The 19,014-nt window shown below is 50.6% G+C and overlaps 1 protein-coding gene across 1 annotated transcript; it reads right to left on the bottom strand.

The window, feature by feature from the left end:
- Positions 1 to 5,114: 5,114 nt before the first annotated feature.
- NEU2 (neuraminidase 2) lies at positions 5,115 to 17,105 on the bottom strand. The gene is made up of 2 exons (XM_045794103.2): positions 12,331 to 17,105; positions 5,115 to 11,040 (listed from the first exon to the last, which is right to left on the bottom strand). Exons 1-2 carry the CDS (start codon positions 12,529 to 12,531, stop codon positions 10,102 to 10,104), a joined length of 1,140 nt encoding a protein of 379 aa, XP_045650059.2. The 5' UTR covers positions 12,532 to 17,105; the 3' UTR covers positions 5,115 to 10,101.
- Positions 17,106 to 19,014: the final 1,909 nt, after the last annotated feature.

Here is a 19,014-nt window from a genome sequence, read left to right as displayed (position 1 = left end):
GTCAGCCTGCTGAGGCCACCCGGCTGCCGCTGACACATGCTGGGGAGGCCGCTGGCACCGCTGGGCCACCTCCAGCCTCTGCGCTGGCCCGAGCACTTCCCAACCCTCCCTTGGCCGGGCCTGTTACTGCATTCATTTCCTAAGTGCGTTTGCTGCCAACAGCCACTAGCTCTCCGTGGCGATCACACGTCAACTCCTTTCTAGCCTCGTGTTCTGTTCTTCTTCCTCTTTGCCTCCACAGCCAGCGGTTCTCTTAACGAATTCACTGAAACAAAAAACAAGACCTCGCTGTTGGTTCCAGCTTCAATCCCATCGGGATCTTCTGCCTGCCTTCCTCTTGGGGACTTCCTCCTGCATGGCCGTCCCTCGGTGCCGGGAAGCTCCGGGTTTTGCTGACCGCGTCCCTGCTCCCCGATGGGCTCCCCGAGCTGTGTCAATTCGCCTCGGAAATGCCCCCCACCCCGACACTGCCCTCCCCCATGGCCTCCCCTCTCCCGGGACTGGGCCAACCTCCAGGCTGCTGGAAGCATGGTCTTTTTCTGACCCTCCGGCAGAGTATCATCTCTCCTCTTGGCGCTGGCCTCCCTCGGGAGGCACAACTTTGCCTGCTCTTCGCTCAGAGTGTTTTCCCATCACGACTCTGAGCACCTCTCCTAACCCCTCGTTAGCTCCTCACCTGCCAACACCCTTGAGGATGTAGCATCTGGCCCTCGCTGCGGAGTAGGACATGGTCCGCTCAGCTGCTGCAACGAGATAGCACAGACATTCTCTCACAGCTCTGCAGGCTGGAAGCCCAAGGGCAGAGGGTCAGGGGGGTCGAGTTCTACTGAGGACCTTCTCCCTGGCTCGCTGATGGCTGCCTTCTTGTGGCCTCTGACGTGGCTTTTCTTCTCACCTGCACAAGGCAGCGGGGGGGAGGGGGGGCAGGGGGAGAGTGATTTCTTCCTCTTCCTCTTCTCATAAGGCTACCAGGACCCCATCCTTATGAACTCAACCTTAATTACCTCCTAAAAACCTATCTCCACATACAGTCACACTGGAGGTTAGGGCTTCAACACATAACCTTGGAGAGGAAAACAACGTGGTCCATAGCAGTACTATTCAGCAGTAAATATTTGCTGAATTATAACCGAAGATAATACCTATCAGCTAGTATGTGTGAGACATTGTGCTAAGCTCTTGGCATCAATCGCCTCATTCAATCCTCACTATGCCCCATAAGGGCGTCTCATTACTATCTCCGTTTTACTGGCAGAGAGATTGAGAACCAGAGACGTTAAAGAAATAATTCATCTTCGTTAGTGGCAGATCTGAGATTCTCGCTCATGTCTGCTTGACCCTGTAACCACTAGGCATGCGACACACTTTGAGATGAGACCAGAATTCTGGGCTGGACTCTGAAATTCTTAGGCCAGAGTCTCTTCCCCATTCACCTGCTCCCCTGCATCCTCTCCGGAAGCCTCTGGGGCCCCCATTGTTGGAAGTGGCACAGATGAAGGAGTAGCTGGATTTCAGGAGTGGCTGGTCCCTTGCCCACAAGAGTTTCAGAATTCAACCAGGTTCCTGGTGGAACAGAGTATGGTTCTTACCCTACCCTCCATGTTTCTTGTTGTGAACTCAAATAGGACATGACGACCACCTGGTCTGGTCGCGGTGTGGCAGAGGGGGACAGGGGCCTTGGCTGTTTGTTGAACCTGTCACCCTGCAAATCCCTTCCCACCGGAAGGTCCTTGTTCTTCCTGCAGCGGTGACCTCATTGATCTCCCAAATCTGCAACTCCAAGCCCTGATTTGCACTCCAGACTGCAAAGAACACCCAGGTTCATCTTCTTAAAGCCTGGCTTTGGTTTTGTCACTTCCCTACCGAAAATCTTCAAATGGCTCCTGGCTGCTCCTAGGACAAAGCCCCAGATCCTGTCCTTGACAAGACTCTAATCTGGCCACCATAGGCGCCCGCCTCCGTTCTTCTTCCCCGTCCCACCCTTGGGGACTTGGCAGGAGCTCTCCTTACTCCACGTCTGGAGGGGCATCTACTTCCACGTCTGCCCATTGTAGTGGCAGCTCTTGGAACGTGTACACCCCAAATCTTGACCTCCAGATCTCACTCGCCCCTTCAGACCACCATCTCCCTCCCTTCCTTTATTCACAAGGAGCCCCTCCTTCCCTTCCCCACCTCCACGCTCACAGCCCCCATCACAGGCCACTCTCCACCCTCAACTCCCCTCCCTGCCCCCTCCCCCCACGCTCCCACCCCAGCAAAACCTCCAGCCAGGCTCCTCCTTTGGATGGGGTGCTGACCTTCACCAGAGAAACTCCCCACCAGGCAGCTTAGGCTGGACAAGCGCACAGCTCCCAACCCACATGGCGGCCAGGCTCTTGCAGACACGCCCTCGGCCTTGCTGCCCCGGCTGCCATACGAGGGCCTGCGTTGTCCCTGTTGGCCTTCCTCACCTCCCCACACTCCTCAGAGCAGCTCATCCAGAAGCCAGAAGCCATAAAAAAATAAACCCCTCCCTTTTCTGCCCACAAACAGTAGACGGGTCTCCGGGGCCGCCCTCAAACTCATCTACGTTGGTCTCTGTCCCCACTGTTCTTCTGCCCTCCTGCATCACCTTGCTGGGACAGGCCCTGAAGCCACTCTGACCCACCTGAATTTCCTCCCTCTCCTCCCCCTCACCCCACAAGGACGCTTAAGATTTTTCCATCTTAAAAAAAATAAACTCTCTCTCTCTCTAATAAATAAAATCTTTTTTTAAAAAAAAAGAGGGGGGGGGGCACCTGGGTGGCTCAGCCTGTTAAGCGTCTGCCTTCGGCTCAGGTTATGATCTCAGGGTCCTGAGATTGAGCCCCCCCCCGCATCAGTTCCGCACTCAGTGTGGAGTCTGCTTGAGATTCTCTCTCTCCCTCTTCCTTTGCCCCTCCCCAACTTGTGCTGTCTTTAAATAAATAATTAAAAAAATAATCTTTAAAAAGAAAACAAAAACGGAAATCTCTCCAGAGGGCCTGGACACCCCCCAGTAGTCCAGCAGGCAGCCAAGCATGATTGCCACCCCCCCCCCCCCAACTGCCTTCTTCTTGGCTGGGCATCGCCCTGTCTCTTGGCCTCAACTGCTGGTCCTTTTGGATGAACTGTCCTCACTCTCAGCTTTCCTCCCTCCCACCCTGTCTCATCCCCCCCTCTGATACATGGCCACTTCCCCCACTTTCGTTCCTGGCCTTCTCTTTTGTCTATTCCGTGCTCTCCCAGGGCGCTGTCCCCACCATAGCTCCCAAATCTGCCTTCCTAGCCCTGACCTCCTTCCTGAGCCCCCTCCACGCTTCCCGCTGCCCAGGTGGTTATCCTATGGACACTTAAGTCTGACCTCACCTGAATTTACCAGTTTTATACTGGAAGCCTGTTCTTCCATGTGGTCACCTATATGAACAACTGTCACCCAACCAACCATTCAGTCTCCCAAGCCAGAATCCAGGTGACATCTTCATCCCCACCCCCCTCACCACCCACATTTGATGAGTCACCCAGCTGTAGAACCCTCTGGAATCCACTCTGTTCAATGCAGCCTCTCTGGTCCTGGCTTCATTCACCCTTGTATCATTTGCCCCCTGGACTTATCAAGAGGACTGTCACCAGCCTGTCCTCCTTCAGGCTCCCCCCACCCCCAACCACACACACACACACACACACGTCACACACACACACACACACACACACACACACATTCTCACTCTGTCCTCCAAATTTCTACCAAGCTCTCGTTCTGAAACGCAGACTGAGTCTGCCTTTCCTCCAGGTCAGATCCCCTGATACCTTCCCTCTATCATGGGATGAAAGGCAACCCAGCAGGTTGTACCAAGCCATTCAAGACCCATGCCTTGCCTGCCTTGTGTGATCATCAACTCCCTCTCCCACACTCACTCTGGGCTCCAGCATGAGCAAATCAGTACCTTGGTGTGTTCATCCACTCTTTCATTCATCCCTTCAACAAATATTGACTGAGAGCCTACCATGCACCTGGACACTGTCCTAGACCTCAGGGATGCAGCAGGGAACACAGCCCCCACCCTCCCGGGCTTGTACTCTGGGTTGGGACTTCTCACCCTGTGCTATGACACTTGTTCGCGGTTAAACTCCTCCCCAGCCCTCATTCTCCTTTGTCCAGGCAGGAAAGACAGACTCAGGAACCTGACCTCTTGGCTTGGCCACTCACCAGCTTGTAAGATCATCATCAAATGGCGTCATCTACCTCTGCCTCAGTTTCTTCCTCTGTAAAATGAGGACAATAATAGTAACCTGCCTCATAGGATTGTGGTGGGGATTACGAGCGAACACGCACTAAGGGCTTAGAATAATGCCTGGTGCAGAGTCAGGCCCTAAGAGACATTTGCTTTTGTTTTATGCCATCAGCTCAGTGCCTAACACATAATGAGCACGCAATAAATGTTTCCTGGATGGATTAAAGAAGAAAAAGCTATAAGTCCTTAGCACATTGGAAGTTTAGTTCTCACTGGAAACTGAGAGGTTCAGGTGTTCCAAACCTAACTCTCATTGAAAGATCTAGAAAGAAAAAAAGTGCTACCCACGGGGAAATAACACGACTCAGGTAACAACACTGAGCACCCACTGACCCAGAGTCTCCTTAGGGAGAAAGGAGGGCCTGCATGCTCAACTAGTGACCCTTCGGGCCTGAAGAAAAAGTAAAGGAACTGACAGTGGTCAGGATTCCACCTGCTTTCGCTGGGACCCTTGAGCTTCTGGTCCAGAACAGTGGCAGGGAGGTGAGGAAGCACACAGGGGCCTGTGGGCAAGTCACCCCACCTCCACAGGCTTCTGTTCTAGCCTCATCAGATGAACAACATTAGGCCAGAGAATATTCAGGAAGGGCCCTTCTGACCTCTATAATTCTCGAATTTTCTATATGTGTGTCTACTGCTGGTCTTTAACCTAGATTATAAACCACAGAGGGAGAAAGCAGGAACCATGGCCTATGAATTAAGGAACAAAAGCTTGACTTAATCAATTTTTCTGGGAGCTCAGTTGTTAAAAAATTATAAAAGAAGAAAGCCATTTCAAGACATTTTGATTCACAACGGAGAGTTGTACCTTATATTTGCAAATAACAGATTTCAAGAGATTTCAAATGTTCATCTTTGACTCAATAATTCCTTTTAGAGGATTCAGTTTACAGAATAGTCACAGATGAGGACCAAGATTTACTCACAAAGATGTTCATCTCAGTGTTTGTATAAACAAAAAAAGCAAAAGTAACTTCAATTTCTAATACTTAGGAATGATTACATAATTCCTGGTATGTTTCTTGGCCATATTATATTTGCAAGAATGTAACACGGTGTAGCTGCTTCAGACATAATGTCAAGTGGGGAGAAGAAGCACCCATCCCACATTGATTCTGCAGCATGATCTCAGCAAATTTCACAGATAAAAGACCAGAAGAAAATGTGCCTCTGGTTAGTGGGATTACGGGTGGGTTTTTTCTTGCCTCTTTATACTTCCAAATGTTTGGCATCTATTCCATTGAAACCCTCCCCTAAAAACAGTACAAAAATGGAATTTGAAAAAGAAACACCTTGCCAAAAGTACAGTCAGCTTTCTCACCTTTTGGGCAGTGTGATTAAAGTATCACATTTAAATACTGGATTTCTTCCTTTCTTCTTCACGGGATGGGGATTTGGGTGGGCGGCGGTGTGGTCCCAGCACTGAGATCTTACAACGCAGAGCACGGGTATGGAGCACTGAGCTCTCCTGACTCCTCTCGGCTCTGCATGAGTTGCTGCCTTCTTAGAACGCCCCGGCTGGCGAGTCCGCAGACCAGCGCTGATACCTGAGCTGCCCTCTCCCCACCCTCTCTGGGGAGGCCATGCCAGGCAGGGAGGCATGGTACCTAGGGCTAAGGGTACAGGCCCCGGAGACGGGCCAAGCAGACCTTCACGTCCCAGAACCTTATCGTACAGATCCCTTCGTACTTCTTGGATGGTCAGACAAGGACAGTAGAGACAATTCAGAACAGATGCAGGGACACTGGTCAAGGCCCAGAAACCCACTTGCTCTCCTGGCCCTGCACTGACCGTGTGGCCTCGAGGCAGTTACTGGACCTCATGGGACCTGCTTTCATCCCCCCTCAACTGAGGAGGCTGAACTTAACAGACTTCAAGTTCACTTCCATCTCTACAGGCTAACATTTTGTATCTTGCGATGTGTGGCCTTATCTCTAAGAATGGACAAGTTCCAGTTACTCTCTGTGGCCACCATTTTGCCCCCAGTTAATCTCACTGTGCAGGGAGAGGGTCTCTACTGAAAGGGGCAGATCTTCTCTATCAGCACCACTGGGTTTAGCAGACCACCCTGCCTGCCCTCTTTGCAGAGCCAGGCTCTGGGCCTTCTGAGGCGACCACCCTGGACGTGCCCCACGCCCTCTCGTCTCCCAGGCCTCACGAGGCGAACAGAGGGGCTGCTGGAACAGTGTCAATCTGTGGGTATGTGTGTGTCTCCATGGACACAAAGTGTAGTAAAAATTTAGTTCCACTAAATGTACTAAATGTATCCTGGATTGGATCCTAGAACAGTACAAGGACATTAGTAGAAACACTGGTAAAATTCGAATAGAGTCTAGAGTTTAGTTAATAGTAGTGTACCGATGTTAATCTCTTGGTACCACAGTTACATAAGATGCTAACATTAGGGGAAACTGGGTGTAGGATATACGGGAACACTCCATACTATCTTTGCAACTTTTCTATAAATCTAAAATGATTCTTCCCCAAAAATTGATTACAAAAATTCAGTTCCAAAGTTTTACAACCCATTATAATATGCTGATTTGGAGGTCTAACTAGCAAATTTACTATTCAGTCCAACTTTTATTTTTCATCATGGTATGGTGTACATACGGTAAGGTTCACAAATCTTGTGTGTACAGGCTATTGAATTTTCATGTATGGATTTGCCCTCCTAACCAGCACCAGATCAAACAACAGAATGTTTCCAGCACCCAGAAGATTCCTTCTAGCTCTCTGTGGACAGCTCTCCTCCACCAGAAATAGCCACTTTCCTGACTTACACACCATAGATTTGTCTTGCCTGTTCTTGAACTTTATATAAACAGAGTCATCAGGTAGGTAGTCTTGGATCTGGCTTCTTTCATTCAATATATAATGTCTGGAAAACCATCCATGCTATTGTGTGTAGTAGTAGTTCATTCTTTTATTATTGTGAAATATTCCACTGTGTGAATATTGCCCAGTTCAGATATCCATTCTGTTTTCGACTGACATTTGGATAGTTTCCACTCCGGGATTCTTAGGAATGAAGTTGTCATGAACATTGTTATACATGTCTTTGGCAGCCAAATGCATTCATTTCTCTTAGATGCATACTGCAGAGTGGAAGAGCTGGGTCATAGAATATTTGCATGTTCAGTTTTAGTAGATACTACCAAACAGCTTTCCGAAGTGGTCATACCAGTTACACTTCCTCCAGAAATGCATGAGGGTTCTGGTTGCTTCACATCCTTACCAATACTTGCTGTTGTCAGTCTTTTTAACTGTAATCATTCCAGTGGGTATCTCATGGTTTTAATTTGCATTTCTCTGATGACCATGTGTTTAGCAGCCTTTATGATATCCTCTTTTGTGAAGTGCCTGTTCAAGCCGTTTGCCCATTTTTATTGGATTGTCTTTTTCTTATTGGCTTGTAGGAGTTCTTTATATATTCTGGGTGCAAGTCCGTTGTCACATATAAGTGTTACAAATATCTTCTCCCCATCTATGGCTTTTCCTTTCACTCTCTTAGTGGCATTTTTCAATGAGTAGTGGCATTTTTCAACTGTTGCTTTTTTCATTCAAATCGCAAGATTTTGATATTTGTATACATTTAGAAGTAGAAGGAACTTTAGAGATTATCTGTACCAGCACTTCTTGATCCTTATGCTCACTAGAATAACTTGAGGAGATTTTGGAAAAAAAAAAATTCATCCTTGGGTGCACCACCAGAGATTCTGAATCTGATTCTGGGTCACAGGTGGAGCCCAGGCATCATCATGGTGTAAAAGCTCCCCAGGGAATTCTAATGAGCAGTTAGAATTGAGACCCACTGACCTCTGTGAACAGAGAGAGTCTAAGAGAATAATGTTCTGAACTTGGCAGTGTCCAGGTGTCTTATCCTATTCCTAACTCACATCAAGACCCTTAATTGATTGACTCTCCCAGGGTAGTTAGCAGAGGCCAGCTCCTGATACAATCCTCAGTGGGTCTTTCTCTCTTAAAAGCGCTCAGTTTGCCTGGGACAGTCCTGGGTGATGCCCATTGTCTTGGTATAATTATCGATAGCATCCTCCTTTCACTTTCTAAAGTGTCCCCATTTGCATCATATACTATCCTACCACCTCACCTCTAAACCTCCTGACAGTGTGCTGCCCCTGGCCTATGTGCCCTTGTCCTCACTCTCCTGGCTGGGCCTCTGGCCTCTGCACAGCTAACTTTGCAGAGTTTAGAAGACAGCAGGGGGCATCCCCAAGGCTGTGGGGCTTACTTTCCACCCCAGCAATTACCAGGCCCCACCTCCTCATCCTTCCAGCTGGATTTCATAAAACCCCACACAGAGAGGTTGCACACAGATAGGAGGTCAGTGCCAGGAAACACACCCAGAACAAAAGCCACACCTCCAGCTCCTTACACTGTGAAAATTCCATTTAACCACTGCCTGGCCACCTGGAAACATGGCTCAATTGCAAGGACCCATAACTGTCATCGTTGATTGCTGACATCAAACTATTAGATTGATCCAGTTGGTAGGAGGGGCTCTGATGGGGACGGAGGGCAAGTCCACTCTTCCACGGGGATATATGACAAAGGCCCCTGAAGACCCCAGAGGTCAGAGAAGTGTCATACCCCTCTGCCCAGTTATCACCCTCATGACAACCGGGGAGTGTCCTTCTCCCTACTCTTTCTATGTGGCAAGGACTACACAACCACAGGACCCTCGCCCCTCTCTCTTCATCTGCACATGGTGGCATCCCTGTCACCACAAAGACTGGATATCCCAGAGCAGCTCTGGGCCACAGATGCACATCCAACAGCCCAGCCCCTCCTACCCCCTTCATTCTTCTGAATTATCTGATTCATCTGAATTTCATTCCTACCTTTAGCCACATCACCTGTACCAAAATCACTTCTGATGCCCGTAATGGGTTGAACGGTGGCTCCAAAAGATAAATCCACATCCTAACCCTCAGAATTGGTGAATGTGACATTATTTAGAAAAGAATCTTTGCAACTATAATTGAGTGGAGGACTATCCTAGGTTATCTGGATGTGATGGAAATCCAATGGCAGGTGTCTTATAAGAGACAGAAGAGAAAACACAGGAGAAGGGGAGAAAGCCACTCAAAGACAGAGACATTAAAGGGAGGTAGGTAGCCATGAGCTGAGGAATGCCTGGGGCCACCAGACGCTGGAAGGGCAAGGAAGGGTTCTCCCCTAGGGCCTTCGGAAGGAGTACAGTCCTGCCGACACCTCGATTTTGGACTTCCTGCCTCCAGAATCATCAGAGAATAAATTTCTGTTGTTTTAAGCCACCAAGTTTGTATTGATTGGTTACGGCAGCCCTGGGAAACTAACACAATGACTTAGATTAGCTTAATTTTCCTAGACCTGCCTTACCTCCCTGCAAAGCTGTCTCCCATGCTGTCTCCTCTAAAGCATCACTGAGAACACACGTGCACATGCACGCAGACGCACACACAAACCCCTCTGCTAATTTACATCTTTGTCTCAGCCTTTCCCCAGGAACATGATGAGCATTTACCAAGAAGAAGTGGGCTGGACTCCATCATTTATCAAGACCTGCACAAAAGCTGGGGTCGGGGCAGGCAGGCTGAGCCATGCAGAGCGACAGCCCTCCACACCTTCCCCGTTGAGGGGCTGTGGGAAGCCAGGTTCCTTCCACTTCTGGGCTGAACGCTGAATCCCTTAGGACTGAAACATCAAAGGAGGAAAAGAGCCAGGGGGCAGATGTTCCGCACGCTCTGGGTGACGGGAACCGAGAGCTGGCCTCCAAAGGGCTCACTCAGGATGGCACACGATCGGCTCATTGAGACAAAAATTCAGCTGGGAAGGCTTGTTTCAGGGTGAACATGAGGAAGACGACCTCTTCGTAATTATCCGATTCATACAGACACCCGAACTGGGGTGAGCCATCAGGGCCGACGCCCATGCTCTGGAGGTCTGAGTAGGCGCAGCTGCCCGTGGCCAGCAGAGCGGGCTCCGACCAGGCCTCGGGGCCCGGGAGCCGCTTGTTGAGGTACACCCCCAGGTCAGCCCTCTCCTGGGGGTCAGTCGGGTGAGTGTAGAGCAGCCATTTGTCTGAGGCTCCTGAGCCCTCACGGGGGTTGGGAAAACTGATGACACTCCCGTGGCAGCCGTGGGGAGGCTCCACGAGCTTCCTCACTGTTTGGGTCTCCTGGAAGTCGAGCCCCTCGTTGGTGCTCTCAGCCTGGACCCGGGCTCTGAGGGGGCTTCTAGCATTCAGATACACCACCCTCTGCCTCGCACCCCCTACTTCAGCCACTTGGCACTCCAGGGTGTCCTGGGCCACAAAGTTCCCTCTCTTCCATGTGTGCCCGTGGTCATGGCTGACGAAACAGAAGGCAAATGGGGAAGGCCCCTGGAGGGAGTGAAGGTTCCGGTAAGCGTAGGCAGGCACCACCAGACTCTGGGTCTTGTTGTGCAGCTGTAGACAGTGCCCCGGACCCACCGCAAAAGTGGCCCATTCCTTGTGGGCTGCGCCGATGGCAGGGCCGGTGAGGTCTCTGGCCAGGCTCCAGGACCTCCCGTGGTCCGTGCTGGTGACCTGGCACAGCCGTGTCACGTTGACCCTGGTGTGGAGCTGGTGGTGCTCGGAGACCTGCCCGGGGATGGCAATGAAGAAGAGGAAGAGGGTTCCCGTTTTCTCGTCGTACAAGGGGCTCGGGTTCATGGACCGGTGGCCCTCCAGCTGGGCTTGGGCCACCACCTCCTGAGCATGCCACTGAATGTGAGGGGACAGAAAGGAGGAGAAGAACAACTTTAAAATGGCCGATGCCAGTGCCAGTGCCAGGAACTGCAGTGTGGGGAAGGTAAAAATCAAAGATCACCAAAAAGAGCTGTCCATGCAGCACTCATTCATCTGTAAAACGCCTCCGCCCAGCGGTGGGAGCCAGGACCCCCTCACTCCCTCCGAGGCAGCGCCCTCTTCATTTCAAGAGCAACATACATTACAGGGCACCTCCCGTGGGCTGGACCCCAGCATCCAAGGATGTCTCAGACACGAGCCGTTGCCAGCTTCATCCTGGTTCCTCGACCTACCAGCCCAGTCCAGCTTCCCAATCTTGACAAGTAAAGCCCTGGAGTAATTACAACAGTCTGACCAGTGCGGGGCAGACAAAGACAATCACCTCCCATTTCTACACATCTTAGTCTATTAATGCAGCCGAGCAGGGGCAGCACCACCACACCAAGGACTCACACTGAGTTTCCACAGTCCCTGAGTCTGAGTCATACATACTGCAGCTCTGTAGTCTATCCCCATCCATTAATAGCTCTCCACTGATGGATGATTCTAGAGGTAGATACTGTGCCAAGCGCAGGACGTCTGTTGCCTCATCTAATGCTAACCCCTAATTCCTGGGGGACAGGTGTTACTAGCTCCGTCTCATGCCTGGAGAATGAGAGGCTTAGAAGGGGTAGATAAGTTGCCCAACACCATACCTCTGGTAACTGATGGAACCAGTACTTGACCTCAATCCATCTGCTTCAAACCTGATGCTCTGGATAGCTACCGTGTAATAATTACCACAAGGTAATGATAATATTAAGCCCTTCAAATGTGACAAGCCAGCCTTGGATGTCTTCATCAAAATTAACTACTTGGTCTACATGCTGGAACCTCAAGACACAAACAATCATTCCAGCCTTCACCCTGCTCCGTAGGTTAATTTTACTAAAAGGATACAACCCCTCCCCCATTGTGTGATATTAAACTTCTCCTCCCTTAGGTTTTCAGGGATGTAGGAAGCTTTCCAAACATCAGTCTCCTGACTGACTTGTCCCATCATGCAATAAAGCAGATGCAGCCAGGCCAACTGGACTTGTTCACAGTGATCCCATGTGAGTTCTAGGTGATCACCTGGGGACACCTTCTCTGCCCCATCCCTGATAGGTCTCTGGGTCCCTCTTTGGATTCAGTGTGTCTTGTGCCTGTTTTCTAGACCTCAGCCATCTAAGGATGGAATGGTCCCTGTACTCCCAGAGGAGCCCTTGTAGCCTCACCCTACCTTACCTGGACACGGTGGGTGGATGCATCATAGCTTCCTCTGCGCAGTACAATCAGCTCTGCGTGCTCGTCCTTTTTGCTCATCCGCTTTTCTGCGAAGGCCAGCAGAGTCTTCTGCTGAGGCAGGTAGAGCAGAGCGGGGATTCTGTAGGCACGGTCTCCTGACTGGAACACCCTCTCCTTCTGCAGGACAGGGCAGGATGCCATGGGGCTTGGAGGTGGGCACAGGATAAGAACATGAGTCTCTTGCAGTCACAACCTGAGATGGGGCCACAGCCTTTCTCCCAGGCAGGTGCTGCTCACCCCACAGGCAAGCCACCCAGTGTTGGGGTGGCCTGTCCTCTCACCACATGGGGTTCATCCCCTTCTATTACATTCCAAGAGCCTGTCTACCAATTGTTCACAGGCCTCCCAGGGAGTTTGGCAGCAGTCTGTCCGTGGGACGCTGGAGAGAAGGTATTTGGAAAAGAGTATTTTGTGCTGTATTCTTATTATAAATTAATAAACCTTCTTACGACAGATTTGTGATAACCTTCAACTGCTTTTTCCAAACCCAAGTCATCAATCAAATGCTAAACCTTGGGTAGGAAAGGCGCGCTTGCCGAGCGGTGCTCTGCAGCTGTCCAACTGCCAGAAAATGACACATGGGAGGGTTTTTTTTTTTTTATAACTGCAGAGCCCTAGAAAGTTGCCTTAGAAAAAAGAAAAAAAGGTGGGGAAAAAAAGGCCTTGATTCTCAAGGCTTTCCTCCCCAGGCTGCCTGGAGCTAAGACCCAGCGGCACCCACCATGTGGGCTCCACCCCTGGGGCAGGGAGGGGCTGTTGGGAATGGAAAAGAGGGGCTCCTAACAGCTCACACGGGCTGGAAGGGTATTCCGGACTATAAGAAAATAAAAATAAAAAATAAGTATTTGACCAAAAAGGGTAGGGACAGCTGGAGATGACTTGGGGACTGTGGATGACAGTGGTCTCCGTGCTGGGCCACCTGGTTCCCACTTCAGGGAGTGCTGGCTGCAGAGCAGATGGGTTCTCAGCTGTCAGCTCTGAGGAGGAGGGACAGGACTGACATCAGCTGAAATAACCGAGGTCGTACCCAAGGAAGGGCTGCCTCTGATGACCAGCCTGCCCAGAACAGAAAGGCCTGGCTCCCTTGCCCCTCCTGGGATGCTCTGCAGGGCCGGCCCAGCTCCAGGGCTCCCATGGGCTCAGCTGAGGCTTGCCAGAGACTCCCTCTGCCCGGGCCTACTGCCTTGCCCTCGCTCCCACTGAGCTGACCCGCAGGAGGTGCCCCCATCAACTGTCCTGTCCTGGTTCTAGAGCCTGCTTCCTGGGGAGCCCCACGTGCAATAGGCCTTTGGTGGGGAGCGGAAGTAGAAAGCGGGGCGAGCAGTAAGAGGCACACAGCCTCTCCTCTGTATACCCTTTCTCCTTCTTGCATCTTTTCCGACCGTGGACATGTATTATCTATTTAAAACTTAATTTAACATTTTGGAGAAATGAGTGCAATCTATCAGTATTTTATTCAATCCATAATAAATATTATTGTTAGGCCAATATGACAAAACACAACGAAGAAGGGTAATTGCTGCACGAGGTAAAAATGTGTGATTGCCTCAACGTGGATGGAAGGACTAAGTCTTCATGGCAAGATCTAGACCCGCTAACTGGAACCCAAGGACGCAGAGGTTAGTAGACACGACGGCAGCGAGGGTGAAACTTTGTTATGAAATGTAATGGGGAAGAATCAAGTATGATTACAAATAAAAATGAAATGGGGGAGAAAGAGGCAGTTTAACAGTGTTCCCTAGAAAACTGATCAAGGGTTTATTTAAGCTCTTAGGTATTTATCTGGGAGCGGAGTTGCTGGGTTCTGTGGTACTTCCATGTTTAACGTTCTGAGGAGCTGCCAGACTGTTTTCTACATCAGCGGCAACATTTTACATTCTCGCCAGCCATGTAGAAAGGTTCCAATCTCTCTGCATCCACCCTGTGTATTGTGTCTTTTTGATAACAGCCATCCTACCGGGGTTGAAGTGGCATCCCGCTGGGGTTTTGATTTGCATTTCCGGATGACTAACACTGGTGAGCCTGTGCTCCTCGGCCATCAGAGCTGGATGTCAGCCTGGAGGCAATGGGAAGATGGCAAATTTGTTTAGGCAAGGGAATGGTCTAACCTGATTTATTTTTTAGGAAGTCCCTCTTTTGGCTCCAGGGAAGAGGGGGGCAGGCAAAAGATGAATCTGTTGCAAGCTCCCAGATGAGATAAAATAAAAGCCTGGATGAAGCAGAGACAGAATGATTGAAAGAGGAGCCGGGCAAGCAGCAAACTTAACAGAATTTGGAGGGCAAATTAGGGAGGAGCGGGGAATGCCCAGCTTAAAGTATCCGGAATTGACTTCCATAGTGTCTGTCGCTGTTTTCCAAATTCCCTCCTGAGACCCTGCTCTCCTTTAGGGTGGGGGCAAATGCAGTCATTCATGTAGTAAATGTTTATTGTGTTCCTACCTCGTGCTCTGCATCATTCTAGAAACTCGGGATGCTTTGTGAATAAAAGAAAGGTCCCTGGACTTGGGGGGTTTGTGTTCTAGTGGGGATGGAGAGTTAAATGTATAGCCAAGTACAAAGAGTGCTCACTAGGACCAGGACCTGTCTGAGCACTTGGCAGGGATGGCCTTAGCCCTGCCCTCTGAAAACCTGAGGGGCCGAGAGCCGTGCCCCTGTGGAAGAGAGGGTGGCATGCAGGGGGAGGCTGTGGACACGTGCTAACCCAGTCCCACACAGGCTGCTTGTCTAAGTATCTGTCCCATGTGTATGTAGAGCCAAAGTGGGCACAGGAGGGCAGGTGTGGAGGAAAAGGAAGCTCTGCATGAACTCAAGGGCTCCTCTCTATTCTCAGCAACGTAGCACCAGCCCAAACTGGCACGCCTGCTGACAATACCGTCCCCGAAGGTCTTCCCAATCATCACAGCAACACTTACATGGCCTTTATGAAGGGCCGGCACTCTTTTAAGGGCTCTACTATATTTCTAATATTTTTTTTGTAAATTGTATTTATACCTGTTAATGTTTACAATACAAATGACAAATATGCTTTCATTTAATACCCACGCCACCCCCACGAAATAGACACTACTTTTATCCCATGGTATGGATGAGGAAACTGAGCTCACTAACACTGAAGTGTCAGAGCTGGGACTCAAGACACTTTTAACGCCCTGCTGTATTGCCTCGGGGAGGAGTTCTGGAAAATGCCATCTTCCCGCACCTCGTTACATTTCTGGTGGTGCTTTAGCACCCCGTGCAGGTAGCTGACCCATCTGCACCCAGCCCTGGCTCCCACCACAGCAGTGGCTTGAGACCAACAGAGGGAAGAGAACTGAATTAGGAGTCAAAAAATCAGGTTCCAGTCCTAGGTCCCCTTTTTGTGTATCTTTGGGCAAGAACCTACATCCCTGGTTTCTGTCTCCCCACCTAGCAAGAAGGGAGCTGTAGGGGGTGACTGTGCAGGTGCGCCTGTGTCTCCAGTGGGGGCTGACTCCTTGGGGGAGGGGTGGGCAGGGACCTCAGCACAAGCTCACCTTGGGCGCCAGCTTCCACACAGTTAGTGGGGTGACAATGTCAAGTTGAACTATGAGAAACCACCATTTTGTAGGTCAAAAATGGTTGACTAGCAGCAGTTTCAGATGGTCCCTCCTAAGGTGACCAGCGGCTGCCATGGATTGTGGTCTTGTGGGGCCCAGGCCCAGAGCAAAGCATCTTACACAAGGAAGCTCACTTCTCCCCACCCAGCCCACGAGGCTGGCTGCAGCGCTGCCATCTTGGATGTGGGGAAACTGAGAAGTGGGTCAGGGAGGAAGGAAGGTACCGCATGAGTGGGTGGTGGAGGTGGGTCGGTGTGAGCCCGGAGCTGCCAAATTCCAGAACCCACACCCCTAACCACGGGGCTCTCCCGCCACAGGACCCACAGCTGAGACTCAGATCAGAAAAGACAAGTGGTCCTGCCTGCCTTCTCTCTCTCCTGCTAGGAACACAACCTTATGGGCACCTTGCAAATCCCAAGGCCTCCACGTGCCCACTTTAGGAAGATGCTTTGGCAATTCACAGATTTGCATAAGCACCTGTTACGTGCCAGGAAACAGATAAACAGATAAGCCCTGGTCCCTGCCCTCAGGAGCCTATAATAATAAGTGAGAACCAATCATTTGGGAAAGGGGAGAAAGAGGCCCACTTTGCAGCTCTTCTGAGAGAAACACCCCTTGTTCTTGGGTTAGTGTTGGGTAGAACGTTTGCCTGTTGGCTACCACGTTGAAATGCCGTCTCTCCAAAGAGCAGCAAAGCAAGCGTGTGGGTCAACAAGCCTGAAGCTTGGGCAACTTCTTTTCCCAAGAAAACCCTATTTCCAATGGGTTCAACAACTCAGCTAGGGCCCAGCACTTTGCGGGGATTCCTACCCCAGGCTGCGAGGAGCTTTCTTGATCCCCATGACAGTCCACGACCACGGATCTGCCTCCTGGAAGTTCAGACCAGCTATAACGTGAGGGCAGAATGAGGAGTTTTCCTGAGCTGAACAACGAGACCCTTCTCTGCAGCCTTCCCCGTCCAGCAGGTACTCTGGGCACCCCGAGAAGAGAGTGGGTGCCCTAACAGGGCATTGAGGGTGATCAGCTGTCATGCTCTTTAGAACCGTCGTGTCTAAGACATTCCCAGTATTGCTCCATCACTTCATAATTACCTCGCACAGAAGAGCTCTTGTTTCTGTTAACAAAGGAACAGGTGGGTCAATTCCAAGAGAAGCTGCTCGTCAGGAAGAGTGTTCCAAGTGGGATCCTGGCGCCTGGGTGGGAAGTCAGGGTGTGGGGCAGACGCAGTGGGAACCCAGCTTCTAGAAGAACAGTGGGGCTCCTGCATTCCTCCGGGCTAGCCTCGAGTCTCAAGGCCGTCCTCTATGGGGCCAGTGCCTATATACATCACAGGGAGGTCCCGACTTCTGCCACCCACTCATGTGCCAACACGCTCCAGGGTGATGCCAGTATACAAGCCCAGCCTTAGCCCAGTTAGGACGCTCGTACTCATTAACCAGAAGGAAGTCTGTCCAGCTCTCTGTACAGTCATAGTGAATCAGAACGAGCCATGGGCAGCCTGAGTCAAGCTTGCTTCTCAAATGGATGCATCAAGCAAAACGTGTGCACAGCGGGGAACAAGCTTCCCAGGGCGGGGCGGGGGGTGGGGGGACACAACCCGGAAGTGGAGGGGGAAGGGCCAGAGCAAGGGCTTGCTCTCGTCTCCTTTCCTGGCTCTGTCAGGGCCAGCTGGGAAAGGGGGGCAACTTTTTTGACCTCTTAGAAACCAGTTTCCTCCTCTGAAAAAATGGGAGAAAAAATATCACAGTGACTCCAAGCTGCATGAGAGCAGAGACTATACGCCTCATCTGTTACTACGACCCAGTATCAGGAGCAGTTTCTGGCACATCACTGGTGCTCCATCCATGCTCATCAATAGAGTGAATGAATAAGGTCTTTCCATGTCATACATTCCAGATCATACAAGATAAACCCATCTAAATCTCTTAACCCAGCATCTGGCACTTGGCAGGGACTCACTAGATGCTAGTACCTGGCCCAGAGCCCTTTTCTTCTGCACCCACTAGAACAAGCCTAAGGCTCTGTAGGCCAGAGTTCGTTCCCAGGAGGATGAGACATTGGCTAGCACACAGCCAGAAAATACAGAGCTTCCTTGACTTACGATGTCGTTATATCCCAAAAAGCCCATCATAAATTGAAAATATCCTAAGTTGAAAATGCATTAATACCTCTAAGCACCACACATCATAGCTTGGCCTAGCTGCTTTAAATGCTCTCAGAACACTGGCAATACCCGGCAGGTTGGGCTAATCATCTAACACAGAGCCTATTTTATAATAAACTGTTGATTATCTCACGTAATGTACTGAATACTGTGCTGAAAGGGACAGACAGAATGGCTGTGTGGTCACGGAACGCTTGTCCATGTATCAGGTGTTGACCCTGGTGATCGCTGGCGGACTGGGAGCTGCTGATCCCGAGAGTGGGTGGACTGCACATCGCTAGCCCAGGACAAGATCCAAATTCCCAACTCCATGGATGATTTTTACTGAATGTATATTGCTTTTACACCCTCTTAATGCTGAAAAATCCTAAGTCGAACCATCGTAAATTGGGGACCACCTGTGTAACCCACCTCACCACAGTCCACCACCAGACGGTGTGGGTGAAGCTGAATGAGCTGGAAAGATCAAAAGGCAGCCCAATTCCACTCAAAGTGCACTCCCTGTCACCGTCTAGGACCCCGGGGTGAGGGAGGTCTTCCTCATTCGTTCTCTTTCCTTCCAGTGGACAAAGTCCTTTCAAAGGACCATCAGCTCCAGACGGATCCAGTGGCTCAGAGGCAGGTATGGACACACCTTGGCACCTCTCTCCCCGGGGGTGCCTCACAGTGGAGTGTCCCCTGGATGGTCGGTTCTAGGTTCCCTGTCCTGCTCTGGTCTAGAGCCCTCTCACTGTTCTCAGAGGAACAGTCACGGTCTGACCCAGAATTTTTCTTTGAAAGCCCCACCTGAAGGCCAGCCCATGTGAGAGACCCAGTAAACCCCACCCCCCAGCTCTGACCCACACCCCGTGGTGGGAGGTCTGGGAATTACCTTGAAGCTGATAC

This window comes from Ursus americanus, chromosome 1, assembly GCF_024610735.1.
Source record: "Ursus americanus isolate L20-20 chromosome 1, mUrsAme1.1.p, whole genome shotgun sequence".
Taxonomy (NCBI): Eukaryota; Metazoa; Chordata; class Mammalia; order Carnivora; family Ursidae; genus Ursus; species Ursus americanus.
Note: the sequence above shows the minus strand (reverse complement) of the source record. Positions and strands in the feature narration are given on the sequence as shown.